General features: G+C 34.1%; 1 protein-coding gene across 4 annotated transcripts in view; it reads left to right on the forward strand.

Annotated features, from left to right (window-relative positions):
• DPYD (dihydropyrimidine dehydrogenase) overlaps positions 1 to 25,987 on the forward strand; it is a 641,531-nt gene that overhangs the window by 397,794 nt on the left and 217,750 nt on the right. For all 4 annotated transcript variants that reach the window (XM_087930179.1, XM_087930180.1, XM_087930177.1 and 1 more), the window contains 2 exons: positions 16,668 to 16,736; positions 22,849 to 22,932. In XM_087930179.1, coding sequence (XP_087786305.1) covers positions 16,668 to 16,736; positions 22,849 to 22,932 — 153 coding nt within the window. The remainder of the gene's footprint in view (positions 1 to 16,667; positions 16,737 to 22,848; positions 22,933 to 25,987) is intronic.

Below are 25,987 nucleotides of genomic sequence, written 5' to 3' on the forward strand. Positions count from 1 at the left end.
AGATTTGGTGTTGGTTACCACTACAGATATTTGAGGTTGGCATTATATTTAGTCTTCATATAAATCAGAATACCATTATTCTTTTTCCCCCCAACTTTTCTAGTTTAGTTCTTGCCCGAAAAGATATGCCAACATCATTTAAAATAGGTATTTGGAGAAAAATGCATTTAGAAATATAAACATTTAAATATATATTTTTGTAATATAATGTAGACTGTATGTTACATGTATGAAAACAGAACTTTGCAATAGGGAGTGAGCGTTCACAGTCACAAAACAGCAAATGAACTAGTATGTTTTTGGATTCCTGAATATTATAAATTAGAAAGATTGCATACTTTTCTGAAATTCACTTTACAGGAACAAGCCCATTTATGACTCAATTATGATGTATTTATTTGGATGATATCCTGCATGTTATAGATCAGAGGCATTATGTTTTTCATCTTAGGGTATTTTATTTTACATCTTAGGGTATCTTAGCCATTCTTTCTCATAGTGCACAAACTGCTAGAGAAACAAAAAAAAAATGTGCCATAATTTGTTTTCCTCAGAAAATAGTATATATGTGTGATAAGGTCTTGAGAGAAAGAAAAGAAGGTTCAAGAGTTCCATTCCATAAAGTTCCTATGAGTTTACCTCAAGTTACAAGACTGCAGTCTTCTGAATCGTCTGTTTATGTTCAAAGATCTTTTTATACAAAGAACAGTAGGGCATATTGGAGATTTATATTTTCAGTGTAAAGTACTATTTACTTAGAGCACAAGATGTTGGTCGTATTGGATGGGAACACATTTCACAGTTTTATGATAACTATAAGCACATCTTGAAACACATTGCCTCCAAGTGTAAAAAAAAAGAAGAAAATGAAAGCCATTTTTGAAACATTCTACCAGGCTTCTTCCAGAAAATGAATTGAGAGCTTCTTTTGATTATTGAGAAAAATAAATCCTTAATGGCTGGAAATAGCTTGAGTACTTACATCACAAGGTCTTAACAATTAGGCTAATGCTTGTGCTGAAAAATCCTATATAAAGGAATACAAGAAGATTTGCTTGTAAGAAAGAAACTGTACTACATTACAGCTCAGCATTTTTTTTTCTCCTGAAATGATTTCATTACCTATTGTGTAAAAGTGCTGGATGTACCTGTGGTCTTTTGTACATCTGTGTCCTAAGAACATTAATACATTTCCATCCGATTGATTTTGCTAAAAACAACAATAACTTTATTTTCATACAGACTTCCATTCTGCTTATTGTTTTCTTATTCAGGACTGTTCCGAAGTAAGTCCAATTGGGTTCAGTGGGATCCATATAGCTTCAATTATACGGATATAGGATTATAGCCTAAGAGATTATTCTGAACATTAACAGCACAATGTAATGCACATTTGCTCAGAAATGGTCCATTTCAACCTTGGGACTTTCTCCTAAATAAATGAGTATGTAGGTTCACTCTGTAAAAGAAAAAAAAGGAACATTCATTCTCCTAAAATATAAGCAGTATAAACTTTTAATGAATTAAAATGATTCAGTTCAGCAAAAATATCTTTCTATCGTGATTTCATTTCATTTTAAAACAATGACAACCTGGGTACATTTATTTTTTGATTTCCTACAAATCAAAGTCCTGCTGAGGTTACAACTCATGGTTTGTGCCTTAGGTGATCAAATGTTCGTATCCCATCATTAATCCAAAATAAATATTCTGTCCCTCAGCTCACTGGCTTATAGAAAATTGAAGTAAAGAATTAGTGTTATGTAGAGTTAAAAAGAGAAAAAAAACCAAGAGAAAAATATGTAAGTGCTGTTAGTAAAGATTTGTCCACCTAACAGTAATGAGAGAAAAACATTAGAGTATATAGAACAGCAATGGTTTGAATGTTCAAGGCTATTTTTCTAGACTTATTTTAGTAAAATAATAGAACTTACATGCAGACTTTTAAATTGGAACCAGCTTATCTATGGACTGTTCCCTTTTCTTTTCTGCTAGCTCTGGAATAACGCTGTGACATAGTAACAGTTAAAAGTATGCTGATTCCTTTAAGTTAAGTCTAGAGAGTCACGTAAAGTAGAAATGGCAGAATTAGTGGTGCTCTAGAACTTGCTCAATTTAAACAAAATGTATACCTTTTAATCACTTTAGAAATAAATTCATATTTCCAATTTTTAACTGTTCTTCCTTAAATTCAATCAAATACTTCTGTTATATTTAATGTGTGCATTTGTCTCAGAGTAACACACACATTTGGATTCAAACATAACAGTTGAAAGTTAAATTTAGTTGGATAACAAAACATTAACTCTCTTTTTTAACATGGCTATGATAACACTTTCCCTAATACCCTTAGCGCAGTATAAGGCATGCAATTTTAATTTCATGAAATAAAAATTGCTTTAAATGTTTGTTTTATAGCAAAACATCATCTTATGATTTTGTACTTAAAGCTATTAAGCATTTCCTTGAGTCTCAAGTTTTGTCATAAAATGTCTTTTTTTAAATGACAAGTGTATTAAATAATTCATATTCTTATATCTCACCAACTCACCAACTTTGTCCGATGGTATAGTTTATTGAGGACTGATGCGGTGATCTGAGAAAGTATCTGTTGCTTTTTTTTTTCTTTATAGAAGAATCTCACGGACTAGGCACAAGGGAAGTCATAAAAGTAATTCAATGGTTAACTTTCCCTACAAATTGGATAAGGTGTAAGGAATATAATGTTATTGATGAAATTATTGGGCTTTGTATTTTTTTCTGGGATTAAGTCACCTTGATTATATATGGTAAACTTTTTTGTTTTATTAAAGCTTAGTTTTAAATTCTTGAGGATTTCATTCACATAGTTTCTTGATCTAAAATTTACTAATTGAAAAAGAAGGCTAGCGTATAAAGGAAGGATTCTAGTTCATTCAGCCTCTCCTAATAGGAATGGAGTAATGGAGAAAACCAATCAGTGTAGATAATACTGGCAAGTTAAATGAATAGTCTGACTACATAAAAAATATCTTTGTATGTTCTTATTTTAGAATACGAAACTGTTTTCCTCCTAGAGTGTTGTATATGCTATATGTTATGAAATGCAATAGAAGACGAGAAAGAACACCTGCAAAAATAAAGAACAATGGGTTGTGGCAGTGTAGACACTACTATAGCAAATTATAATTATATATTACACTGCAGCATTTTTGTATGTGTGCTCATACCAAGTTTAGGCAGGATGCACCTGCATGCTTGTTTGATCCTGATAAGCTAGGATTCAGAAGAATTCCACTTTACCATGGCATAAGGTAGCCTACTGGGAATAACACCATATATTCACTTAGATAGCATCAAGATCATGCGAAGTGATAGTACTGCTTTACACTGCACTGGTGAGGCCACACTTAGAATGCTGCATCCAGTTCTGGTTGCCATGATTCAAAAAAAGATGCCAAGACCCTAGAAAGAGTGCAGAGAAGATTAACAGAAATAATAAGGAGTATGGAAGCTAAATACTACAATGAACTAGATAAGTTTAGCCTAATGAAGAAAAGCTCAGGGGAGGCATGATAGCAGTTTTCCAATTCTTGAAGGACTGTCAAAGGGAAGAGGGTGTTGATTTATTCTCCATAACACCTAAGGGCAGGACAAAAAGCAATATGTGGAAGCTGGTCAGAGGGAGATTCAACCTGGAAATAAGGAGGAATTTCCTGACCATAAGAACAATCATCAATCAATGAAACACCTTGCCTCTCAGAGTTGTGGGTGCTTCATCACTGGAGGTTTTTAAGGAAAGATTGAAGAACCATTTGTCTGAAATGGTATAAAGAAGCCTCCCTTGAACAGGAGGTAGACTAGAAGACTTTCAAGATCCCTTCCAGCCTCATGATTCCATGACTTAGGTCTTGTTTTACCTACTGTTTTTACAGTCTCAGATAAACTGTACTGTACTTCTGCTATCATTTGCCTATTTTGATATTAGTTGCAGGAACCTATTGATCTACAAATGCCTATTTTAAAATCACAGCACCAACTTCTTCAGGCCAAAACCCAATGCTGCTATATTTTGTAGCTTAAGCTGTACTTTAAATACATCTGTGACAGACTAAACTGTTAACTATATGACAAAAGATAAAATTCAGGCTGCCAATGCTCTTGAGATAATGGCATATGGAATATCATGAAATAAAAGTGACAGACTTAGAAGTTGGGAGAAACAATGAAAGACCCTGGATGCTGATAGGCTGTAGTTATAGTATGACATAAAATAGCTACTAAGTGCAAATGAGCTGTGGAAATCTGTCCAAGTGGTGGACTTCCTGTGGTGTTTTGGTCACAATTCCACTAAAGAAGATCTAAGACACTAGGCGGGAGGGACAGAGAGATGATTGAGAAGAGACCCATCTTCTTCATTATTCTGTTGAAATGCTTTCTTCCTGGCCTTAAGGCATCAGAAAGGTATTGTTGACCCCTATTCTGTCTTAACAACTACCTGAGCTATTCTCAGTTCTAATACAAGACAAGTTGAAAAAGAGAAAAATAAAAAGCAGGCGGAGTTTTGGGGTGGAACTAAACACATCATTAGAATCCTTGTGTTACCACAAGATCCAGTTCCGGGATTCCTTGAATTCCGCTGGTCATTATCTAACACAAATTTAGTGCTGACCATTAATTTATTGGATTCTTATATATAGGCTTAAATAAGTTTTATATGCTGAAATTTAGCATATGGCCATGATCCTTTGTGCCTGATGCTTTCCCTCCCATGAAATATCACCAGCTCTAAGTAAGGGTCTATGACAACTTGCTTTGGCCAACTCACAATGGCCAACTTGCCACATAAGAGTTACATTAATATCAAACAGTAGAATAGAATCATTAAAGAAAGGATGCCAAAGAAGGGACAAAATGAAATGTGAATGACAAAAATTAAAATTATTTCTTAATTATTTTAAATTATTAAATTGACTTGTTGAACTATCCCGCAGTAAATGGTCCCTTGGCAAATTGGCCATAGCAAGTTATCCCATAGCAAATTGGCTGTGGGGTTGTGCATGAGGAGTTGGCCATAGTGAGTTGGCTACAGTGTGCAGTGAGTTGTCCAATTCCTCTAACACAAAGTACATTAAACATTCTCCTTTACTGGGGCTGTGATAGATACATGTTTTGATAAATAACTAGAGCAGTGGGACAGAACTTATCAGCTGACTGGGCTCCTGATAGTCAACTATTTTTACACTATTCCTGAGTAGTAGTAGTATGGTGTATTTCTGGAATGTCTGTTCCATTGTTTCTCAAACTTGGCAATGTGAAGGTGTGTTGACTACAATCCCCAGAATATATTAATATATAGATGTGATATATTCTGATTTGTATATTTATATTACAAGAGTTCTTGATGTTGAACTTAATTTCAGTACACCCTTTGGTAAAGGCAGTAGGGTATATCAATATTCAGTTCTGATGTTTTGGCCTGTTAGTTTGATCCAAAGGAAGAAAACATTTATGATATTTTAACAAGTAGGAAAATTCTGAAAATACACATTTCCTGTGCAAATATAGTTATGACCGTCTATTCCAGTTATTCCCTCAAAGTGAGAAAATGACTGCCCGCATCCTGCCTCAGGCAAAAAAAAAAAATGAAATTAGAGAATACTTGTTATTTCTTAACTGATTACATTAGGACTTGAATTTAGGCAATTTCTTGAATTTTGAAATGCATTTTAAAAACCTGCAGATGTATGAGCAAACAAACTAGGGCTAAGTTTATGTGTGGAAGGATTTATGATAATACTTGTAAGAATGATATGCTGCCCATTTCTCTCTGATATTTATACCCCTTGCCCCATTCAGAGATAATACCATTGGCCATGTCATTAATTTTTTTCTGTCCCCCTGTGAAAGGTCAGAGGATGGTAAAGTATTAGGAACAAACAGTGTAGAGCTATACTGAACACATGATTGGAATTCTTCAGATTTACCTATAAACTTTCTGAGCTGCTTACAAATTTATAGCAATACTTGAAATGGAATGAATTAAAGCGATCAGATGTTTAAATGATAACAGTTTCGGGGATTTGTTTAGATGTTTTTTTGGAGGGGGTTGAACAGGATTTTGATCTGCCTTATTTTAACATTAAACTGGAAAACTGGAAAACTGGAAAACTCTAATCCAGGAGTAAAATCCAAGGGATTGTTTTTCCATTTCCCTATCTAGCTTTTCAACTCATAGTGTTAAGAATCAATGAGATGTCAGTACCCTGTTGTTAAGGTTTTGCTGCAGGTTAGAGTTTATGTGTTTGAAATATTGTAAAACTAGATATAAGCACTTTCTATTAGTTTTTTATTGTTTCTCGACCTCTTCTGCTCCCACCATACCAAGGCAATATTTTTAAAAAGTAAACTCTTTCTCCTGTTAAAAATGGGAAAAACTGGTTGTGGCTGGCAGAATTAATAGCAGGAGCCCATTAGAATTTCTTATTAGTTTATTGAATGATGATGGTTAACTGAAAAAGGTTTAAAAGTTACTGTCACAATGATATCATTTTTTTTCTTTTAGCTTCTTACATTAACTTCTTCCCTTCTATTCTTTATATAGCAATATTGGACCTAAAAGTACAGTAAACTGAAATAGCAAAGTTTGCAAGTTTAAGGTAAAACACAACCTTCTTTAACCTTCATTTAGCAAACCAAACACAATTTTTCAGATTTTACGTTTCCATCTTCTTTCATTTGCTTCTTGCTTTAGGTAATGTATTAATTTCGGTTTCTTTAAAGTTAGAGGTAGTGGCGACTTGAAGGATATAGTGTGTGATATAGAAATAAACCTCAGTTGGGTCTGTTTCACTTAGTTTGAACTCAGTAATAAGTCCTTTCTGTCAAATATGCACTTTTTAAAAATAGAAAACCATTTTTTTTAATTTTTATATGCAACTATTTGTATGCTTCTTTCCATAATATGAACACTTCTGTGCAGTTTTCTATAAAATAAATGTATGTGAAAAAACTTGTCTCCAGAAGTTGTGAGTACTCAAATACTGGAGACTTTTAAGAAAAAACTGGGATTTGCCTGAAATGGTATAGGGTTTCTTCCTTGAGCAGGGGGTTGGAATAGAAGACCTCCAAGGTCCCTTCCACCTCTGTTATTCTATCATAATCCACTGTTGGGTCTTTTCATTTCAATGGAAGCAATATTCCATTCCAATGGAAGATAGTATTTTTTAAAATTGAATATTGATGGGACTGGGAGGGGGGGATAGCTCCATACCTAATCTTAATATCAGTTATAATCAACATCCTTTAATCTCTTTTACATTGACATTCCTGAGACACACAGCACAAGAAGAATGATAGCACTGCAGGATTATTAGCTTTCTCATTTCTTGCACTTCAATGAAATATCTCTATTTACCCTTTGTGATTTTGCCTGTTCGTTTCTATGTCCTCATCCCACTGTGAACAAGTGCCAGTGCGCTTGCATTTAGAGATGTTGCTCTTTGAGGTTATTTGCTTGCTGGAAGTATATTTGCTTTGTTAAAAATAAACAATTGATAACAAAGCCCTGTTTTCTCTCAATATGGACAAGCAGCATAAAGTGCAAAAAAAAAAAATTGACCAAGTCGTTCTGCCCCTGTCCCTAAATTGTAATATTATGATTCCAAACTGAACAAAGAAAAATGAGTTGCTTCAATATATATCCCAAATTATTATAAATAAAATTAAATGAGAAAAGTCTGGTGACTCTTTGAAATTGCAGCGCTCTTTTTTTCCCTTAAATTTAAATACAGTAATTCTGAGTCATCCAAAGGAGCTTCTGGCAACTTTCAGAAATGGAATATGCTTATTATATTTAACTCCTGATGGGACTTTATTCATATTATGGATTTGAAGAAGAAGAAAAAGAATTAATCTAGATTGTTCACTTCTTCCTTGTATATAAAACATCTATCTTTATGAAAGAGAACTTACAAGGAATCATTTAATCTTTTTTAAAAAGATTATTTTAAAGATAGTTTTTATGTTATTTTTTTTTAATGTTTTTAAATTCTTTTGTATCTCACCCTAGGCATTAAAGGTATCTCTTTCATTGAGCTCCTGAGTTTGGATAAGTAAGATTCTCAGTTGTAAAATAGATTATAACTTTGTCCTAATTGCCATTTAATTGTTTTAGTTTTCTTTATTGGTGTTATTTTCTTTTGTGTTTTTTTTCATGATTTTATAACTGTTGAGAGACATGTTGTTCAAGTTAGAAAACCACATCAGTGTTCTAAGTATTTATATTATTTTGATATTTAAAATATTTAAAATAAATATTTATATTTAATTTTTACAAATTATGACATTTAAGTTTTTTCTCTTATTTTCTGATTTGCTGAATTCATTATTTTTTTTAGACCCGACAAAACTTAATGAAATTTGTTCTTGGTTTCTAATTTATAAATTCAGTTATAGTGGCTTTAGTTGTCAATTAATGTATAATAATCTGAATCTATTTTAATACTGATTGCATCTTTCAAAGTGATGTCAGATATTCTAATATGCAAATTTATATTAATGTCAGTTTGATTTTTTGTCATCTTAAAGTGATTGCAAGAAAGTGGTTGCTTTTTATATTTATTTATTTGCTTCTTTTTGAGGTTATATTGTATATTGTATATTTTTAATTCCAACTACAAAGGGATGAATAATTGCTCATAAAGTGTATCTGCCAATCATTTTACCAGCCAATTATTAAAGATTTACCTGTATACGGGTTTTCTTGTGGAATGTTAAGTTTTAATGCAAGTTATGGATAAAATAAGGCTAGTAAGAGTTAAATTACTACATATTGGCCCTGCTGTAAAAATGGTTAAATTGTATACTGGCCTTGTACTGAATTTCTTATTGTCCTATCTTAAAGTGAAGAGGATTATAAGTCAGTAATGTCAAGATATCCTACATTACTTGTCTTTATCACTATGCAGAATCTTTTTTTAGTAAGGCAGCATTGAAAGAATAGATTTATGGACTGAAAGTACATTGTTTAATATGTCCATATCCATCTAGATTGACAGTTTCCACAGGCTTGAATTTCCCAGGGGAGCACGGTGTTACTGGTGTCAGTGGATGACATCATTTACTTCAATACTCCATTATTAAATTGATAACAAGATAATTCCACTGCTTCTCACAGGCATGACAGGGTTTACAACTGTTAACTCTCTTATTGCATGGGATTTGATGCTGTAAGAGCGTTTTAATAAGAAGCTTATTTTTATTTCAATCCAGTGACAAATCAAAATTTCAGAAGGAAAAAAAAATCCTAATACATTTTTAAAGGTCTGTAAGGATAAACATATAGGACAAGGGGAGTTTCAGTATCTGTGTTCTTTTTAAATCTTCTGATTATATTTAAATATTTATAATTTTAAGAGAAACAGCATTTTTGTTTATTCCTGTAATAAGCACCCCCAAAATAATTTATAATTTATAAACATTAGATGTGTATGAATACACATTAGATGTGTATGAATACACATTTAAAAGTAGCTCATATCTATTTTCTAAATGCTCACATCTATTTTCAAATCACAAACATCAGTAACCCAATGCAAAATCTGATGCCTAGAATCAATGTCTGCCATAAAGGAATTCTGTGTGAATTACACCAGCAGCGACATAAGTCATGATAAACTTGAGATAAGTCATCTTTGTTGATGTATTATGCTCTTCTTTGCAAATATAATGGACCAGAAAATTAAGGGGGGAGGGAATCCTGTTCTCATTCTGAGCAGTGCTTATAGCTGCCCATCAAGCTATCGTAGGTTTTCTTGCTATTTCTAGTCCTCACTTCATGGTGTTGTTAATTGATGCTAAGCAACCAATAGTCATCGTTCCATAGTTTCTGTCATTAAGAAGATACACCATGATAAGATGGATGGCCACCAGTAAATTTTACAAACAAACAAACAAACAAGTAAATAAATACCTGACTACAAAAAGTGAGGTGGAGCTGATGCAGACCTGACTTACCTCTGACCAGCTAAATGCTGAATGTTGCATCAAAACAGCCCAGAGGGCCATAAAAAGAGGTAGCTTGAAATTCTGTCAGTCTTATAGGAAATGTAGCTGAAAAGACTTTGTTCCTGGCGTTGAGCTACAGCGATGGGACAGGGATCTTGATGATGGTGCGTCATCTGTCCCATTGAACATTCTTTTCACCTGCCCATCTGTCCATCAAGTCTAGCTCTGGTTTTCACTGCAGAAATGACAACCATGAGCCTGTGATAGAACAACATCATCCCTTCATATTTTGCATGGCATACTGCATTCTCACTCTGGTGTTTAATATATTTGATGGATTAAAAATGAACTGGGGTGAATTCAGGGGTCTTCCCTGGCTAAGGGAAATCTGGAATACCTCTTGGCTTCCTAAGAAATAGAAAGTAATGAAATCAATTAACAGACTGCTATAGCATACTTAATGTAAATCTCACCATGAATGCAACTGACCACAAGGTCCTTAGTAAACTAGCTAGCCTTATGTAAACTCAACTGATTTTCAAATATTTATAGCAACAAATTTGTAAAAATGACAGTCACATATTTGAAGACATGTGATGATAAGGATTTTTTCTAATAGGTCTCCAATATTAACAAAGAATTCCTTGAGTTTAGAGAATCATTATTTGATCAGTGTTTATGATATCAGTTTCAATAATAACATTTGCCTATAATAATAAGTAACAATAATTTATCTCTCTATCTCTCTCTTTGCCTTTAATAACATTAGAAGTTGGTTAGTGTTATATTTGTATTGGATACATACATAGACACCATGTTGAACAGTAATGAGCAGGATGGGGAATCCAATTTACAGTTGGATTTATATGGGTTGGATTTGGCTTCTCCATATCCTGTACAACTGCTATATGTATGCTGCCGTTCACTTATACTTTAAGATGTATCATATTTGCCTGATGGATGGAATAAATAGGTGGATCTTGTTCTCATGTGTGAGAGAATTAATTAATGAATAGGTCAGATAAAATAATAAGTTTGTATATTGATCAGAAGAGAAAAATAAAAAACCCCATTGAATTATCTTTCTTAAATATTTTTCCTATCTAATTTTATTACATGGAGAAAGCAGTTTTTAGATATAAGAAAATATAATGGGTTATATCTTATAAAAGAGGAATACTTTTAAATTATATGTACATTCTAAAAATGTAAGAAGAAAAATATTAATTCAGTTAAGCTTTTTAAATCTGCACTGATGCCATAGGAACATACAAAGTTGAAATGAGATATCTGTTTTGAGTCACTCTATAAATTAAATGGGTGATCTCCAAATATGATAAATAATAAATAAATAAATTCCATCAGAAAGAGCTATTTTCATCTTATAAATGCAAAATTAATGGAAATAATGAAATCACAGTGTTGAAATATATTTTCTTAATTATAAACTATGAACTTCCTATTTTTGAAATAATTATAATTGCACTTAAACAATTTTCTGCTACTTGAAGAAGGGTTACAGATAGAAATAGAGTTTTAGAAAATGGTGTTTTCAAAATCCATATCATTTTTGTGTGTGTAATCTTCAAAGTTGAATAGGATACAATGATTAATCAATTTAATAAAAATATTGTTTGTAATAGCAAAACCAAAACCTGAGAAGAATTAACTCTTTGTTCATGGATAGCAAAAAGACTAGTAATTTTCATTATTCCCATGAGAGGCATACAAGTATTCCTCAAGTTATCACAACAATTGGGATTGGGAACTCTATCACTAAGCCAAGTGGTCATAAAGTGAAACATAATGTGACCATGTGGCTTAATGATGGCATAACTTTCAATGGTCATTGATCATAACTCAAGACTACTTGTACTGGTTTGCATGTTAGTCTCTATGTTAGAGATCTTAGCTTGCACAGAAAAGCCTTGTTTGCGATAAAATGCAGGCTGCAGTTATATTAATGGTATACTCACCTAAGGGTTCCCAAACTAATTGGTATTTTCTTTATCATTAGCAGGGAATATGCATATGACACAGATACAACTAAAACTGTTCACCTTACCTAGATCTTTTCTATCTTACAAATAGGTAGCTTGGCCAAAGAAAAAGGAAAGAAAAGCTAAAATGTTTTTGAAGACATAAGTGGACATAAAGAAAGATGATGTATAAACTGCTTGGAACAATGTCATAATCAGTATGTGGGGTTGAGCTAGTAGGAATTATAAAAATAGAGAATGAGAGGAAAATGCATGCCAAAGAATGAGTGCTATAAAATTGAGGATGAGAGGAAAATATTCATATAATATGTATATAGACAAAAAGATGGACACCAAAATGTAGTCAAACAGAGCAAAGAACAATTAAGATTAAAAGAGAGAAAATGCAGAATATTTTTGCTATAAACATAAGTTTTTAGTACTGGGAGAAGAGAAAGAAATTTTCAAGGAGGTGAATGCATGTACAAATAACTAATGAGAGTAGTTGAAATGAAATTGCTATTTGTTATTAGAGGTGAAGATGAAGGTGTATAAGAGTATATGTGTAAGATTTCTGTCTACATAATTATATTGAAGTGGGAACTGGGTATCTTAGGAGAAAAATAAAAATAATTTGAGTGTAGTGGGTGTAGATGTCTTAAAAAGTACATATAGTAAAAGAAAAAGAGATAAGTTCTAACAGAACAGGTGCTGAATGACTGTGGACTGCATAGAAAAGTGAGTGGTCAGTACAAAAGAAATATGTTGGGATGGTTTGATCAAAGAGAATGAAAAAATATTGGATTGCAAGACAAATATATGACAGAATAGTGCACAGGTCAAGATGAAGGAGAAGAGTGAGTATATCATGGATGAGTGGACTTGATGAGCTGTTCAAGATGACAGAGGTGAGGTATTTAAAGAACAAAAGGCAATGAGTCTAAGATGTTCCTGTTACATATTAATTCAGTGTTACATTTTCAGAATAGGGTTTTCTATCTCAAAATATAGTCAGATTCTTAAAATACTGATTCCTAGTATGTTGGCAGTGTGAAGCATTTTTAAAAATGTAACTGAAGGACTTTAGGAGATTCAACTAAGTCCAGAAAGCATATTAACTTTGACCCAATATAATTGCAGGGAAGGGAATCTGGAAATGTTTTATGTTGTAATAATTATAATGCAGTCACTCCAAACCATTTAATTCAACCTGTTTTTACTCAAATGGATTTTTGATATTGACTAATTTGGATCTAAACCTGTTTAAGTGCAATCAAGAGGCACTAAATGTCATAAATAGTTCTGAATATCTCTTTAAAAATAAATGAAAAAGAATGCCTAATATTACATTTCCAGTCAAAGAATGTTAAGATTAAACCACTCCTAATCATACATATGGCAGTAATCCAATTAGTCATTTTTCTTTTTCTTCTTGCATTCCCTCATTTAAAATAAAGACTTTTGGACAGAATTGTCAATCAGTACTTTCCCACAGGGAAGATTTAAATCAGATCTTTGAAATAATTTTGATAAAACACAGCCTAGCCCTCATTCAGCTATTATGAAGCTATAAAGACATGGGCTATTGTTGCTGTCAGATAAAAGTTAATAGTACATTTCAGTGAAATCACTATTTGTTTCAACAAAGGGGGGGGGGGTAATTGGTAAAATATATATTAGTTACTGTGCCTTTACAAATGCTGGGGTGCAATAGTTGGATACTTGAAAAACTTACTGCAACCTCCCCCACCCCCCAAAAAATTATATATCATCTGAAGATTTAGTTTTATTGTGACATAATTGTGTACTTCTGTGACAGCCTAAACTGTGTGTGAGTGAGATTTTTAAATACATAAACATCTATAGATTGAGGAGCAAAATTTATGCATCAACATCCAAGATGAAGGATATATTTAGTGTCTTGCCCCTTTTCAATACTTAGGCTTAACCAAATTTAATTCTGTCTTATGATTTCAACTGCACAGTAGGCCTGCAGGATTTATTCCTGTCATGTCTGTCTATTTTTCCATCTATCTATCAGCAAGGAGAATGTACATAGTCCTGGAGGCTCCACAAAAAAATTTTTAAGGGACAAGAAGCTTGTCTTTTTAAGAGACAAGAGTGTGCTGCCAGATGGTTTAGCTGGAAAGTAGGTGGACATAGGCCGCCTTCTAAAACTCCACCACAAAACAAAATAAGCAGAAGAAACAAGGTTTTAAATAAGGTTCTGAACAGAGGCTTCTATCATCTAACCATTTGCTTATAATAGGAGAGAAGGATACAAAACACAGCAGGTAGAAGAGAATGCAAATATAATTCCTTGCACTTTAGTCATGTTTCTAAACTAAAAATGCTTTGTCATACTCAACTACATTACTTTTACTCATGTGGAGGCTCCAAATAAACCCTTTGTTTACTGAGAAAAGTATTTTATAGAAATTCTCAATTATTGAGAAGCACAGAATTAATAAACCTGAAATCAACTTTTAAAGGACTTTAAACTTTTATCAAATAAATATTTGCAAGAAGCATAAATTCCAACAATAGATTAATGAATAGAACATGGAATAGGAAATAGAAATTGTGCATAGAGAAAAATTCTGATAATTACAGAAGAAGCATCTGGGACTCTGGTTTTACTTTGAATGTTGAATCTGGTTCCTTCAGATCCATTACTTCTTTAATTAATGTAAAAAATAATTTTCAATGAATTGCGTAGCAGTAAACGTTAATCAAAAGATAAATCTTTGTTTATTTCCGCAACTATGGTGTTTACCCATGGGCAGTTACACAGTATATAGGAATGTCTGGAATTCAGCCATGTCGAAAATAAATATGTCACATATCCATGCAAGGGATTTTTTAGATAAAAAGAGTTACTTTGATTATACTCTTCAGAGAACAGTATGACATTACATAGTTCTGAAAAATGAAGGACGATTCAAGGGAAAAAAATCAAAATCCTCGGCAAGTCAGTATAATAAATTTATAAATTAAAACAATTGATTAATGAAAGCATCCCACAATCTAAGGAATTTTTCACAATCTCTTTATTTTAACATTCCATTGTCTCAAAGCACTGATGCCAGCATACATGCTTTCTTCATCTTCTTTCTAATCAAAATCCTTGTCCAAGTTTTTCTTGCTATCCAACAGTTTCATCAGAGATTTTCAATCTAATGTGGCAAAATTTTCAGCGTCTCCAGATGTAGAATTACACATTTGTAGGCATAAAATTGATCAGTCAGCCACACACTTGGTTTGTTATGTGTGCCATGATGTAAGTTGCTCTACAAATAATAATTTTAAAAGAATTCATAATATGTTGGCAAGATATTGAGAGTTCTAAAGTGAAGGTGAATTGCATATTGCTGAATGGACAGTTGAGTGGCTGTTAATGATAGATCTTCCAACACCACAAGCTAACACTAAAATGGTGATTAGGTTGCCTAGCTCTCAGTTTGAATGCATGTCTGTACAAGTACAAATATACCTAAACACTATCAGGTATTGTGGGAATTTGAATTTGAAGCTGGGTGATGAGTCGCCCTATGTCCTCTTTCTTTGTTGTATAACATCCAGAGACTCAGTTGATTGGGGAGTCTATTAATATTACAAATAAACATTGCAAATAAATCACACAAACAAAATGTTACTATTGGGGGCAAATGGTTATTTACTGTCTGAAGGAAGGACATTTTTGAACCCAGGTTTTTGTGTGCAAAACTTTTACATGCAAAACTTCTAAATCTCAGTGTGGAAATTTCACAGCTGTACACACACAAAAATGACACTGGCTTGCAGAGACTTCAACTGTCAGGATATTCTTACTCATTTGAAATCATATCTCAAAACTTAAGAGACCATCAGTTCTTTAGTTCTTCTATTATGATGGTAATTGTTTTACCCACTGGTTACTTTTCGTGAGAAACTACAGTGCAATGATTTTCCATTGTCTTCTGCATCCCTGTTTATTTTTTTGTATGGATGTATTTTATCATTGCCAATATACTGTATATCTGCCACAGCTGTTCTAGCCTACATGCTTCCACTTGTAGTTGCTACTGGTAGAGCAGCTGCTTTCTATCAGAGTTAATCTTATTACTTGTCAAGTCACGGCACTGTCTTTGGATATATTGTTGTCAATATATTTCTTGCATGTTAGGGTTACTATATTCTTCTAGGAATCTCATATTTGTTCATAGTTGTTATTTGACACACTTATATCACAGCTATCCATTATTTCTAATAGCTGTTCTGTACATCCAGTACCTGGAACGGACATTGTATCTACAAGGTTTCTATGAATGGGATGAAGTTTTGATCAGTAAGACAGAAAGACATTTGAAGTTTTTCATTTTTCAATTTCTTTTAATGTAGATTTCAAAATACCTGTAATCAGTTTAAGAGTATATTGTCCATTCAGTTCTCAATTATATTTCTGACAGTTTCTCACGTATCTTCCATGTACTTTCTTCAAATTATTTTAGAAATGCATATTAAAAGAGATTTTGATATAATCCATTTATGCATTTACCTGAGACTAAGATCAATTGAATTTAATAGGACTTGTTCTTCAATAGATACGCATAGCAGAAAAATGCAATTGTAGTTAAACAATAGAGACAGAAGATTTCCAAGCAGATTTTCCTAACTTTAGTTTATTATCTAGACAACTGAATTTCATACTTATCTTTTCAGATTGTCATTGCCAGCATCATGTGCAGCTATAATAAGAATGATTGGACTGAGCTTTCAAAAATGGCTGAGGTAATGACTTACTAATATGTCTTCTCTTTTCTCCCTCTTTCCTCTTTTTTTTTTCTTTCCCCTTACTCTATAATTGTGTGAAAGAAGAAATTCAAATGAAAAATGAGGGTTTAAAATGTATCTGTGATTGCTTGTTTGTTCTGTGTTTTCATTAAAATGATAGAAATGTAAATTAAATGAATCTATTCCATAGAAATGGTCCCCTGGACTTTGCATGCTACCTGAAAATTCTGTAGCCTTTGAATTTCTATGCTTTTTTATTTGCATTTTAAGCAACATGCATATTATGACGGATGCCTTGATAAAATTTAATTCTACCTTTGAGAACCTAACTTGATCTTACCTTGCCTTCAGGCACTCCAGTTTGACAGCAGTGGAAGAAATTTTGAATATAAAACTCTTGAATATTTAAAGTATAAAAGGCTCATTTAATGCTTTTCTGGTTCTAATACAGATTTAAAATAAAGGAGGAGAAAAATACCACATAAAAGTCGCTGTACATAATACCACTTTGTTGGTTTTTCTATAGTTTAAATATCATCTTGCATAAATGAAAGTAACTTTGTCAAATACTTGGAATTTGTAGCACACACACACACACACACACACACACACAGTATATATATATGTGTGTGTGTGTGTGTATTTGTTTTCTGAGGTTTTCGCGGATATTTGTATGTGGATCTTTGGTTATTTGGGTTTTCTCCCGCGTAAAATTGGAAGTATCTAGGCGACATTTTGATGAAGTCTCATTCATCATCTTCAGGCTTGTGTCTTCGGCTTTGTGCTTCTCGGAGTAATGTGAGTTTGCAGCTGCTTCTTCCTTTTAACTGCTAGTGGGGGTGTGACTTGATTGGGTGGGGGCTTGGGTGTGTTCTGATTGGGTGGGGGTGTGTTCTCATTGGTTGGGGGTTTGGCTGTGTTCTGATTGGCTGGGGGTGTGTTCTGTTCAGGTGGGGGCTTGGTTGTGCTCAGGTTAGTCTTAGTTGCTGGGGGATTTGAGCTGGTGAGCTGTGATCCTGCTGTTTGGCTTCGCATTCGTGGTCATGCCACATCTTCATGGTGGGCATCAGTTCGCTTCATGTATGGGTCGGAGGGGTTTGAAGCGGGTAGCGATGCAGCTGCGGTACAGCTTCTGGTCCATGGTCGTGTCTCATCTTCTGTGTGGGTGTGAGTCTGCTTTCTACATGGAAGTGTGGTGGTAGCTTCTTGTGTGGCCCTTATGCGTGTGGGTCTGGTGTCATTCTTCATGTTAGGTACTCGTTTGTTCATGAGGGTGGGTTTCCAAATGGCTGGTAGGCGGGAGGTATCATCTCGTTTATTCATGCTGTGTGGGCGTTTTTCTATATCTATGGCTTCTCTGATTAATCTGTTGTTGAAGTGTTCGGTTTTGGCGGTAGTTCTGGTATTTTTAAAGTCAATCTCATGTCCTGTGGCTTTGAGGTGTTGGACCAGGGAAGAGGCTGGTTCTTCTTTTTTGATTGAGTTCTTGTGTTCTTCAATGCATGCACTTATTCTTCTGTTAGTTTGTCCGATGTATGTGGTGGGCAGGCGGTGCAAGGGATTTTGTATACTCCTTGGTTTTCTAATTCGATTTTGTCTTTAGGGTTTCTTAGGATGGTGGATATTTTTCTGTTTGTGCAGAATGCTGTTTTAATGTTGTGCTTTTGGAGGATCTTTCTAATTTTGCCTGTAGTGCCTTTTATATATGGGAGGAAGGCTTTGCCGTTCTCTTGTTCTCTGTCTTGGATTTTGGTTGGGGTTTCTCTTTGGGTTAGGTGGGTAATCTTCTTTCTTTGGAATCCATTGGCTGTTAGTACGTTAGTGAGAGTGTGTAGTTCGGTTTTTAGGTGTTGTTCGTCAGCAAAGCATTTTGTTCTGGAGATGAGTGTCTCGGCTACGGAATTGATCTGTGCTGGGTGGTGGTGTGAGAGTGCATGTAGATAGCGGTTTGTATGTGTTTTCTTCTGGTAGATGGTGTGTCCTAGGGAGCCATTGGATTTTTTGTATACTAAGACATCTAGGAAGGGAAGTTGATTGTTAGCTTCTGTTTCCATGGTGAATTGTATTTTGGGGTGTAGGCTGTTGAGGTGTGTTAGGAAGTAGTTCAGTTTTTCTTTCCCGTGTGGCCAGATTATGAAGGTGTCATCTACATATCTGAGCCAGAGTTTGGGTTTGTGATCATATTTTTCTAGAGCTTGTGTTTCAAACTTCATCGAAATGTCGCCTAGATACTTCCAATTTTATGCGGGAGAAAACCCGAATAACCAAAGATCGATCTCTCTCTCTCTCTCTCTCTCTCTCTCTCTCTCTCTCTAGACACACACACACACACATACACACACATGCATAGATACATACATACAACATATGGTATCTGTAAATGTAGAAAGTGAAATTTAATTGTGCTTTTAATATATAATTGTGCTCTAAGATACTATCCAATATCCTAGAAACAATAAAACCATTGCAGTTTTACAAACTGTCACTATTGCCTTTTATGTTATGGGCCTATAAAAAGAACATTTTTTAAAATGTTAAACATTTCACTGTCAAGTATTTATGACCTCCCAGGTACATAAACTCTAGAGGGTAGTCAGTCTGGTCTCCACAGGAGGCCAACCTATATATACAAAAGGTCAACTTGTCACCGATGTGGAGAACAAAAATAATAACAGCACATGCATAGGTTAAGATGTTCAAGAAGAAAGGAAAGGCTTTAAGAAAAATATAAATAGCATTTTTCATGATTGATCTCTTTGGAATTTTTGAACCATCACTACACAGCATGCAAAAATCATTTCTGTCACTCAGAGTACAAATTACAAATCAAATTCTAATTTTGTCAGATTTTTTTTAATCAAACATCCTAGTTTGTTAAGTCAGCATAAGCATATAAGACTAGATGGAGTTAGGCCAAATTATTTAAAAGAAAAAACAACCCTTGATCCTTAAACCGTTCTTGGAGTTATATATATTTTGGATTTTGAGAAGACTAGACCTGCAGACAATCCAAAGATAAGCATCCACAGTTGCTATTAGTTAAGCTAATGTCTTGTTTATTATTCATTTATTTAGTAAAATTAAAATATTTAATACTTCCTTTTATGTAGTCATTTTAACTGGTATACAAATAACATATTATTAAGAAACAGTTATAAAGTTATAAAAATTAAAAATGTTAATATAAATTATGTAGTCACTAAGAGTTTACACTAACCTAATAGCACACAATCATCAATATAAAATAGGAAAAGGGAGGTGAATACAAACACATACACAAATACACTCACATATATAAAATATATAATCCCATACTGTATATACATATATATACAACATACATGCATAAACATTCATATATACATATTCTGTGCTAAGAGTGATTGGATTGGTCATCACAAAGAGTCAATAAAGACTGCACCAAGTATTGAAGTTCCTGTGTGACGAATAGCTACAAGGCTCAGGACTACTGGCTGTGCAACCAGGGCCAGCAATTGCAGGACTTCTGGAAGAAAAGATGTTTATCTGTCACAAATATACAAAGCTTGAAAACAAAACAAAACCAGTCAATGATGAAGAAGATACAGTGCAGTTCTGAGCACAGTTATGGGACAACCCCAAAAATTACAACAAAAATGCAGCTTAGATAAAGGAGATGAATAAAGAATAAAAAAAATAAGCTGAAATGAAAGAACTTGTAATAACAGCAGAAATGGTGATGGAGGGGAAGGTTAAGGAAGATCAAGAATTCATTGGCACTATAGGAAGAAAAACTGCATATTCTTGATTGAAACATCTGTCTGGTCTGCACTAATTCATTGCCAATCAGTTTAACAACCAATTGCAAGGAAGTGAAACTGAATCAGGCAAAACCTACCTGATAATGAAAGATCCAACAAAAGGGGCAGCACCGGGCAACTACAGGTTTACCAACCTGCTTACCAACAAAATTCAGATTGCTAATTGGTGTGGAAGCCGATGCAATCCAACAGCATTTAGTTGAAGAAAAGATTTCTCCATTTGAACAAAGGAAAACTTCCCAAATAGCAGAGGAACAAAAGATCAGCTCCCAATTGACAAGATGAATATGGCAAAAGAAAGCAAAGATAGTGCCGACAGTAATAGGCTCTTTGAGTGCAATCCCATAACAACTAAGCATCACTTGGAGCTTATCAGCATTGCCAAAATCACCAACATTCAGTTGCAAAAAGCAGCTTTATGTGTAAGAGCTTTTTCCTGTGACAATACCTTTAACACCATTAAACAACATCGCCTATCCCAGAATCTTGAGGACTCTATAGGTGGATAAAAATTTCAAATCCAGTGTAAATATTTGTCTGACTGTGCAACTAACCACCACCACCACAACAATAACAACAATGGATAGTCCCATTGATCCTTAATGGTCAACATTACCCATTTGGGGGAACCCTGGTTTGAAGCATTCTGTAAAAACATGCTTCATGAACTGAGAGTTTCTAGTGAATGACTTCAGGCTACTAGGAAGAGGCAAGGTAGCTTTTGGCTACTCTCCCCTTTTCTCTTCAGGTAAGAGTCCCTGACAAAAATGCTTTGCAGGCCATAATGATTCTAAAGTAATGATGTAGATAAAGCATGGAGTTAATGGCCTTCATTTCAAGTACACATTTCCTAAAATTTGCATCATATAGAGGTTTATTTGATGATCATTGAATAAAAATCTTCAGGGTAAAGCTAATTTAATCATGATAGGTAGAATCAGTGGTGGGATTCAAAAATTTTTACTACCGGTTCTGTGAGCGTGGCTTGGTGGGTGTGGCGTGGCGTGGCTTGGTGGGTGTGGCAGGGGAAGGATACCGTAAAATCTCCACTGAGAGGTAGAATTTGCAGGTTCTCCGAACTACTCAAAATTTCCACTACTGGTTCTCCAGAACTGGTCAGAACCTGCTGAACACCACCTCTGGGTAGAATCTTTATAATTCATTATCATAGAAAATCTGTTGGGACAAAATAAAAACTTTTTCATGAACGTGATCATATGTCTAAAGAAAATACAATCTAACCTCTGAAGAAGTTTGGTTAACTTTGTCCCCAGGGCACATACTATAGGAAATGTACTGTATAGTCTTACACTTCAGATTAGCTGAACCTACATTGCCCGTTGGAAGCCAACTACATGAGCTACTAGCCCAACTCCAAGGGTTTTTATTGGAGAAAAACTGAAGGGTTCTGTATATAATCTTTGGCTCCTGGAATTAAAGCGGGATATAAATCAGTGAATAAATAAAGGGGTGGATAAATGGCATTCAGTAGAAATTGACAGACCTCTGGCGAAAACAAATATATTTCAGATAAAGAGGACTCAGTCAAGTTGCTTGGCATTTACTCTAATTCTGATTGCTTCCTGCCATCCACCACTCACTTGTTCTTTTAATGTTCAGTTCCAGGCATATGTACTAAATTTGTGCATGCCTTCCAAGAGTTCCATTCCTTCAGGATTTCTAATGTAGTGATCTAGATAAATCATATTCTCTAAAATTTGTTTCTGTGTTATAAACCAACGTGAAAGAAATACATTGAACACTGGAAACAGGCCACCACTAGCACCCAGTTACTAATAGCAATTGTAAGCAAATCTTCTGGTGCAGGAAACCAACATATTGGGAGAATGTGTTCATCTTGCTGACAGTTTAAAATACCTGAGATATTTTTTACATCAAACTATTGCACGTGGAAATGTGTGCAATAGTTTGATGTAAACACATTTTGAATCTGTTGTCTGAATTGTACGAGCTTATTGCACCATTCATTTGACAATATTTTCAGAATTGTTGAAATTTAATTCAGAATTAGTTTAGGAAAAGTAGAAAGTTAACTACCCCTTTTAATATAAAGTGATGCCTTTCTTTGGATATTCCCTTTGTTTTTATTTGATTGTCTGTTGCTCTGAAATATTTTATGTGTGAAATTAGTAATGAGCTAAAATAAATATTGTTGTAGGGGGAGAAAATATTGCATGTACTGCAAATTACATATCAGGTTGTCATTTGAGAAATTACCTTCACTAAAGTGCTCAAGCATTTGGCAGTGAATATTTTATGCCCCCCACCTTTTTCTGTGTATCATGTAGGCTTCTGGAGCAGATGCCCTGGAGTTGAATTTATCATGTCCGCATGGCATGGGAGAAAGAGGCATGGGACTGGCTTGTGGACAGGTAAGATTTTTAGTCTCTTTCATTTCTCTGTTGCTGTACAGCACCATTTCATTGATAGTTCTAGCTGAGGGCTAGAACACAAGGAGTGAATTGCTAGCTTGGAATTCCCTGGTCTCTTCCTGTTTAAATATTTAGTGCCAAAAATGGGGGAAGTGACAAGTGTCTGAGATTACACACAGTGTTTATTTGTATGGAAGACAAAATTGCATTATGCGCTTGACAGGAAGCAATATCATAACAAATAGTTGCCAAAATGCTCGGACAGAATTGTACTTTATACATTCTTAATGCTGACTAGCCTCTCTGGGGAACAGCCATACAAGCAACATGATGCTCATAGGCATTTTACAGAAGGTTAGCTACAATGGTGGTATTTTATGGTTAGTTGAAACTACACTAAGAAGTGATGGGGAATCTGTGTGGGAACACAGATGGACTTGGGTGACCTCTTTCTAAGCTATTGGTTCTGTCATTTCAGCTCCTAAAGTGCAGTCATGTATATGTCCAGCTAGAAAAACTCCCATGGTATGATAATAGAAGACCTTGGTCCAAACTCCCTGAGTGTTAGAAACCCAATTAGTTGAAATAGAGGAAAGTATATTTTTTTAGTTGCTTCTAGTGCCAAGCTTTGTTTTTAAAAGGAACTCTTCACAAAAGTCAGCATATGGAACTGTTAGGAATGAGAACAAACATGAAATATTATAATAGGATACTTCACAAGACAAGTGTAGGGTTCAATTGCTAAGCATAACAAATTTAAAACGCCTGCTTTTATATCTAAAGAAATAAAGAACCTAGTGAATACAGAGTTAAGGAAACCATAACCATCTCTAAAGGCGCAGAATTTGTTTATAGGGAAGAGTCATATTGCAAAAGTGGAGGAGAAAAAAACAGAAATTTCTTCATTTCCCCTCTCTCTCTTCTCTCACTACAACATCTGATTATGATTTTCTTTGATAAAGAGACTATTGCATCAAAGAGTTCAGCATTTGCATGGATTAGTTTAAATGTTTCAGGTAGACTTAGCCTACCTGCTAAAAATAATTAAACATGTAATCCACATGTAAAGCAACAATTTGTTGCATTTCATAGATCTGATTAAATCTGAATGCAACATACTGTATGTGTGTGTGTGTTTGTGTGTGTGTAATTTTTTCCCTACATTTCCAAAGATGCTTTTTTTTTTTACATAGTGCTGTTGCTGTCTTTATTCCCACAACCAAATTATCTGATGTTACATTAAATCTTGAGGTTCTGCTTTGGCCTAAATTAGCCTTTCCCAACCGGTGCTTACTTCTTGTAATATTCAATCAGGAAAATATATTGGACAAAGTTGGCATAGATTCCAGGATATATTTATGGAATGTACATAGAAGGCAAAATGCTTTTATAAATAAGCAATAAAATGATACAACACACAACAATAGTCCAGGCTGCTTTGGAACTTGAGGGTATTCCAAAAGGAACACATTGAGACATATTTTTAAAAAACTGCTTTCCTATGTATTTTTCCATACATAACATAACTATGTTTCTGTCTCACTTGGCATTTTCTCAAATGATTAAAAAAAACATTTCTCCCATTTATAACCGATAATGTTCTTCCTCTGAGATCTTCAGTTATATTTCTGCACCTGTTGAGACAGTCATTTTTCTATAAGAGATTTCTTGCTTTTGCTAATCCCCATCCATCAACTCAAAATGTTGAATTTCAGAATTTTTTTCCATCTTTTTCCTAACCAGGACATTACAGCATCTGCAGTCATTTTCTCTAGTCCTCTCCTTCCTGAAGTATTTGCCCAATATGCATGGAATTATCCTATTCTGGTTTTTTTTTTTTTTTTTTGGTATTTCTTCACCCCTCTAGTTCCACTCTCATTACTCAATGAAAGTGTATAGTTTAGTTTAGTGTTTAGTTTAGTTTAGTTTATTGTCATTGCACCTCATACAATGAAATTAAATTAAATTATACATTATAACCATAAAAATAAAACACAAACACACATCCTTCACATTCTATACAATTGAATTGAAAACCCAATATTGCATTGTTTGACATAATACCATTAAGCCTTCTATGATAAAAAGGATCATTTGTTTCATTAATATAATGTAAGAAACTGAACAAAAATGTTGAATCAATCTATTTTCTGTAGTACTTAATCAGGTTCAAATCAAACTTATTGCACAACCCTATCATAAATTCTATTATATATATATATATTCTTAAGTTTTCACGGGTATTTATATGTATGTTATTCAGCTTTGTTCGGGTATTTTCCCACATCATTATAGTTGTGCTTTTAAAGTTGTAGCGACGTTTCGGCAGAATCTCAACTGCCATCATCAGGCTTGTGTATTGTGTTTGCCAGACAAACACAATATACAAGCCTGATGATGGCAGATGAAATTCTGCCAAAACGTCACTACAACTTTAAAAGCACAACTATAATGATGTGGGAAAATACCCGAATAAAGCTGAATTACATACATACATACATACATACATACATACATACATACATACATATTTAGGAGCTAATTTGGCCATGTGCCCTTTTTACCTCTTCAAGAAGAAAGGTTAGGAATAAAGGTGGTTGAAAGGAAATGTAAGGAGTGAGTTAGAAGTATGGAAGAGGTATGAAATTTAAATGTTAAGTTACAGCAAGCTATGGGATATACTGCTTTGGGAATTCAAATGAAAACAATCAAGAAGAGTTCTGGGGCACACTGAAATGAGAATTATAACTTAATATCAGACTGATTCTCCTAAAATGGTGCTTTGGGACAATAAATAGGGATTTGTATAGTAGAAATGTGTAAAATATTAAAAGAAAATCCATATGCGAGGAGTGCAAAACCTACTACAGTTATATATGCATGTTTATGGAATAATAATTTTGGTGTATTATTAGTTTGTGGTTTCTTCCAAGGGTCTTATAAATCCACAGGATAGCCTTGGGCTCTAAAATTGAGCAATTGACTCTTTGATTTTCCTGTTGCTGGAAGATATGTAAAAATGCTTGTAGCCAAGTTGTTCCCTACTGACTACACA

The sequence above is a fragment of the Pseudonaja textilis genome, chromosome 3 (assembly GCF_049901715.1).
Source record: "Pseudonaja textilis isolate UNSWEBS1 chromosome 3, rPseTex1.2, whole genome shotgun sequence".
In the NCBI taxonomy this organism is placed as follows: domain Eukaryota; kingdom Metazoa; phylum Chordata; class Lepidosauria; order Squamata; family Elapidae; genus Pseudonaja; species Pseudonaja textilis.